General features: G+C 38.2%; 1 protein-coding gene across 1 annotated transcript in view; it reads left to right on the forward strand.

Moving 5' to 3' along the window:
• Positions 1–65: 65 nt before the first annotated feature.
• Positions 66–6264, forward strand: part of LOC104529125 (UDP-GalNAc:beta-1,3-N-acetylgalactosaminyltransferase 2-like) — a gene marked incomplete at both ends in the record, with an annotated part of 7601 nt that continues 1402 nt past the window's right edge. Inside the window, 3 exons of the mRNA XM_010173327.1 lie at positions 66–166; positions 1231–1424; positions 2798–2893. Coding sequence (XP_010171629.1) covers positions 66–166; positions 1231–1424; positions 2798–2893 — 391 coding nt within the window. The remainder of the gene's footprint in view (positions 167–1230; positions 1425–2797; positions 2894–6264) is intronic.

Genomic DNA, 6264 nt, shown 5'->3' on the forward strand with positions numbered 1-6264 from the left:
TAAGTTTATTGAAGGTGGAGGGAGGAGGGAAGAGAACTGGTGTTAATAAAACCAAATTATGTTAGTGTCCTTGTGAAGTTTATAATAGGTGCGCATGGTTGTGCTGTGCCAGTGGAAGACAGAGAAGACCCCTACTCCTGCAAACTTCTGAACATCAGTAACCCAGGTATAGAAGTTAACTTTTAAAAATTCTATGATCTGAACTAGAACTAATCATCTCTTCTGAGACTTGTTTGGGGTGCTTAACTGAGACAGCCAATCTTGAAAATAAATGCTGCTTAGAACTTGCTGTCTTAACAGTTGCATAATCTTCCTGTAAACACCATGTGCAGGCTGAGAGGGAGAGAACTTTGGAGGTGTGAAGGGGAGGCCATTGACTTCTAATGGATTTGCATTTTTCTTGTGTCAGGGGACAGTCTCTCCCATATAATGTGCATTTTTACTTGATCCCTGTGTGAAATGAAGTTGGAGAGAACTGGAATGACCCAGTCTAGTGTCCTGTGTGAAGAAAGTAGCAAGGTGCCAGAGTCTCGAGTGTCAGAAGGACTTCTCTGGTGACAAAATGAATTCTAAACAAGTCTGGCTTATAGGTTTTTCAGATTCCTCTCTAAAGAGAGAACAATTAAGAAACGGGGAAAAAAGGAAATGCTGCCATACAAAAATTTTTAGCTAAAATTGCTTTAATTGCAAGTTAACTAAGGACTGCTTGGCACTTAAGTAATGATTCACCATAATATCAAACTTCTGTTACTTTCTCTCTGAATGGCAACATCCACTGCTTAACTATTCTCCCAAGAATAAATGGTACTTTGGGGCTTAGGGAGGTGATAATGCCAAAAAGCAGGCAGCCAAATTAAGTGGAAGGGTATGCCCTTTTGATACATTAATAATTATTGCAATATGCTAATATACAGATATTCATGCAGTCAAATAGCATTTTTGTCTTCACTCTGGATTTATTATGTGTCTAGTCTTTTCCCTGTGGGCATGTAGGCATTGACTTGCAATTCCTGGTAGCCTGCAGATTGCTGCATCATTCTGAGTTTCTTCTAGCTGCAGTCTGCAGCCAGTTGTATTTTCTTCTCCTCCAGCATTTGATTATCCTTGTGCACTTGTGAGATGTGCTAATTAATCAGAATGCTTTGTGTGTATCCAGTGTGCTCTGTGTGTATCCAGTTCAAGAACTATGAAGTCTTCTCACATTACCTTTGTTTGTTCTTTTCCGTACAGTTTTGAATCAGGAAATTGAAGCATTCAGTCTCCCTGAGGATGTTCCTTCTGTGCTATCTGAAGACAGAATTGTCAGTGTGAACTTTCGTGTACTTTACCCCATTGTCATTACAAGTCTTGGGGTGTTTTACGAGGCTGATGGGGTGGGATTCCAGAGGAACATCACTGTAAAACTGTACCAGGCAGAACATGAGGTAGAGTATTGTAGTTATCTTTTGAAAGTGGACTAGAGCATGTTGTCTCTTTATTGTGGATTAAGTTCTTACAGAAAGCAACATGCTGCATTGATGATTTAGAAGAGAAGTACTTAACTGACAAGCATATGAATTCTGTCTTTCTTCTGTTGCATTGTAATTCTTATTTCACAGATATATATATATACACACACACACATTCTGGATGAGGAAAAGATTAAATTCACAAAGTGCTATGAGTTAATTTAAGTGCCCTTTTGAAAGAGTACTTATATCTCATTCCAAGACACAATTTTGATTGCATTTGAGGTTCTAAAGTATTGGTAGGTATTAAGGAATAAAAAATAAACTGGTGAATATACTTAAAACGTGTGCAGAAAGACACATGTGGTGCCTTCAAGCAGAGAGATAGAGGACAGCTGTAATTTTTTCTTGTCTGTCTTCTGGCCCGACAGTTAAGAGATTTCTAGAAACTAGTATTATTTACAGGTAATAATAAAACTTCAGTGATAATTTCCCCCACTCCCAAGCTGTTATGGGTTAGAATAGCTTAGTGCTAACCTGGAGGAAAAAATTAGTTGAGCATGATTGTTGCATTTGGTATATTGCATTTATCTCTACCAATAACTTGATAAGCTAATTTTAAGACTTCTGGCTATGCTACAGTAGAAAGAACTTAAAATTTAAGGTAATAATTAAAATTAAGTACAGAAGGTATACTGAAGTATGGCTTTTATGATGAACTTCCACAGAGTTTGGTTTATAATAGAAAAAAAAAAAAAAAGTACTGTAATCAGATTTATGTTTGCTAAATGGTAGAATTCTAAACACTGAGAACCTAATAACTTGATCTGCATTAGCTTTTTACTTCCAGTAAAGGAGAAAAATTGGTATCATAGGAGTGCTGGGAGACTATTTTCTGAAGGTTGTGAAGCTGACAATGCAGCATCTTTATGTTATTTGTTATTATAAAAGCCATTTGATGGCCTGAATAATATAGTAGCAATTAAGTTTGAGGTCAGCATCCTCTGGTGCAATTAATAGTAGTCAGCTGTTTAAACAGAAGATACAAAGTCTGTAAACTGAGAGGAGTCTGAGTCTTCCAAATGATGTGCTCTGTTGGTTGGATTCTAGTTGAATTTACACGCTTGTTCCATTGTTACTTGCTTCCACCATATCAATCCAGCACTTAAATTCTGTGGAGTCTGAGACTGTTGTGAGAATAAAACTTTCACTCAGTTTTGTACAATCAATAAGCCTTTTTCCATTGTAAGTAACTGAGGTGATCAAGATTTGCATAATCTCACAGCACTTTTAATGTGTGGGTTGTTTGTTTTTTGTTTTGTTTTTTTCTTTTTTTCTGTTGTTCACAGGAAGCTCTCTTCAGTGCTCGCTTTAGTCCACCAAGCTGTGGAGTGCAAGTGAACAGGTTGTGGTACAAGCCAGTAGAGCAGTTCATTTTGCCAGAGGTACGTGCAGTATCGGAACTGCTGCAGTTCTTTTAAGTCAACTGGAGAGACTGACTGATAAAACTGGCCTCTGCTTGAGACAGAAAAGGGCAAGTGAAAACCTCTAGAATGTTAGTTGAGGGGATATGCTGGAATCCAGAATTTCTTTTTCACCTTCTCATTATCACCAGTAGTTATAAAGGAAAAGCTTGAAAAATACAAATTGATTTAAAAATTACGTTGACAAATAGAAGCAATTTCAGAAAACTTCTCAGTTTCTGAGTGAAAATTATACCTGCTTCAGTTCTGTGGGAGAATTTACTTTAGTACAAAAGATAGGGAGGGGAGGATGACACAGATTTCTAGGGAACAGCTGGAAAAGATATTTCTGCTTCTGATGTCTTGGACATAGCAGCAAGATGTTGTTCTTGCTTGTCCTGAGATACTATTAGCTAAGCTAATGAAACAGGGTCTAAAGTCTTTTTTTTAAATCCTCTTTGGGACTGGGGGTGCAGTCCAAGAGGAGAGTTTTGGTCTAGAGATATAGAACATATTTGTGGCTGCTTAGGAAGGAAGGTGGTTAAACACAGAAGGAACAGAATATAGGTAGGAAGAAAACTGATGTTGTTACAGTGAAGGTTTAGTGAATACAAGTAGACTGCAAATGAGAATTTTAGTTCAGCAGACCCTCCCAGGTACAAGGAATTGTTCCCAGTGGACCAGTGATCTCTCACTAGGTATGTCAGCTGCTATTTTAGGCTCTTTTCATTTAAATATTCTCCTATATGACTGGACTCTTGCTGCTATGTCTGTAAGTTGCTTTGGGTCTGGGTTGTTTTGTTATGCAATAAAGTGTTTTATGAAAGAATGGAGCAAGAGAAGACTGAAGGAGGAGGACATTTGGGACCAGTTTAATCCCTAATTTATTCCCTGGCTTTCTGAGAATGAATGCATTTGGAAACCTGCTCTTTTTAAGGGGAATCTGCAGCTGATTAATTACTTTTTAATCTTAAAAAGTTTTTACTGAATACTGTGCAAGTTTATTACGCTGGCAAGAGACCTTTCAGGTGAGCGGTATTTTCTTGTATGTGTTTTGAAAATCTAATTTAATATCAAAATGATTCAAGGTTTTGTTACTTTTTAAAAAAGAGTATTGGCTACCCAGTAATTTGGTAGTATAACATGTAAGCCTTTTCCCCTGTAGGACTTTGTTCTGAGATACTAAAATTCTAGGCAGTTGTAATTTTGCTATAAATGATTGCATTTTTTTCCTGAGAGGCAGATGGGACGTATTTCATTTAGAAAGGGGATATTAGTATTCATATATTTCTTTGTGTGGGCTTCTGTCATCTGATACATGTCATGCTCTGAATGCTTACAGGATAACATGATGTTTCTAATGTAGATTAATAGGGTTTATGCACAGCATGTAGTGTCCTGTGATACTTGGGAATCTGAACCATACAAGATGATTCAGAGGAGACAGAACACCCACGTGTTCCTCTCTACTTGTTTGAGAGCAGTAAATTTAGTGAACTGTTTAATCGTCACAAGATGGTTTCTGAGACAATATCTATTCTCTGCCTTTCCACCTTCAAGAAGTAATGGATTGTACAGACTGCTGAAGAGCTTCATTCATCTTTCAGCTGAAGTGCTGCTCTTTCTGCTCATCTTGGGGAAAGGGAGGGAAACGCAGCATTGGAATAAGCATCTGGCAGGCCAGATTGTCAAAGGCAGAATCGATCATTCAGCTTTGGAAGGACTGAAAGCGGAAGAGCAGAACCACTACCAGATAACTAAAACTCACACAGGGGCTCTTACAGCCAAGCCTTAGCAATGCACTTATCTTGTCAAAAAGCCCCAGGCTGCTTGCATGAAAATGGGACTCCATGCTATGCATGCTCTGTATTGCTGATGGGGAGTAGTTGGAGAAACAAAAAGCACAGCATTGTTTAGCATTAGGAAAGGAGTTTGGCTGCGTTATGTCAGTACACCTGTTCGGTATTCACTGTAAATGCCACTGCGCTCTGGCAGCAACAGGGCTGGAATTTAAATGGGGAAAAAACAGATGATGTAGTCTCAGGTGTGCCACTAATGTTTTGCTTTAAGCATTTTCAGGCCTCAGCTTTCATTAAGCAGCTTAGAGTAAGAATGGCTGACGGCTAAAGTAATTAGAAAATTTGCTTACAAGTCTCTCAACCTGGAAAATAATGATAGTTTGCAGCTTTAGGGCACCTTGCACCGAGGTTCACTAGTAATAACTGATTAGGACTCTTGGTACATGTTTGAAATCAGTATCAGTAATACTCAGTTGTGAGAATTTTAATGATTCTGGTTGCTGAGAAGTGAAAGGACTCTCAGGCTCACTAAACAACTTACCAAAGGTTATGTCTTGTAAACAAAGCACAGAAGTGAGATTAGAGCCCAGTCCCTACAGCAAAAAACATTGGAATGGGAGATGACAGCCACTGCAGTTGGAGAAATTGAGCATGTGCAGGGTGTTCAGTCCTGTCAGAGTCCATTGGACTTTTTTTAGCTGCAGGACCACTGAACACCCTGGGCTCTAATCTCAGTTCTGTGCTTTGTTTACAAGACAGAGTCCATTTGCTTTGATAACTGACAGGTAATTAAACAAACAAAGGGAAGGTATTGAGCATGCAAGTCAGGCTTGAATAAACACTGACTAGCTCCATTATTAGATTATAAAGCTGGCATTATAAATAACAGTAGGGAGACTTCTGAAATAGCAGCTGTCATTAAATACCAAGACTGCTGCAGATGTTAAGACCTACTGCTAGAGGAAATTGAGCTGAACTCAAAGCTAGACTTAATGGTATGTCAGTAACTGGAGAGTTTCTGGAGTACAAGGAAGCTAAAATGGGGAAGAGCTGAGAGGTTAATACAAGTAAACAGACTTTCTGCAGCAATAGAGGTGCATCTACAAATAGTTGAAACAAGCTTCTGTCTTCCAAGGTTGACTCTAGCTACCAGTGTTCTTCCTATGAAATCAGGAGAAAAAAACCAGAATGGACTCACCTAGCAGTCAGGAGTATAATAACCCTACAACTACTCTATACTACCTTGTCATAAGGGTGAAATTGCTTTAAAAAATTAAAAAAGATAATACTAGCAATACTGTTACCTGTACACCCTACCACTTGTCCCTTTGCATGTTCTCAGGGACTTCAAGGAAAGTCTTACATAAAATGAGTAATAGTTGAACTGTTAAGTGCATTAGTTTCAAGTTGAGATGAAATGCTTTTAAATGCAAGAATTCAAACACACACACACACACATAGATAGATATATACACAAATTGAGTGACATAACTTGAATTGACAGTTTAAACCAGAAAATTTTACAAATATTCTTGTATTTCTCCTCCTTTCCCT

This window comes from Antrostomus carolinensis, unplaced genomic scaffold (genome assembly GCF_000700745.2).
Source record: "Antrostomus carolinensis isolate BGI_N321 unplaced genomic scaffold, ASM70074v2 scaffold54418, whole genome shotgun sequence".
NCBI classification, from domain to species: Eukaryota; Metazoa; Chordata; class Aves; order Caprimulgiformes; family Caprimulgidae; genus Antrostomus; species Antrostomus carolinensis.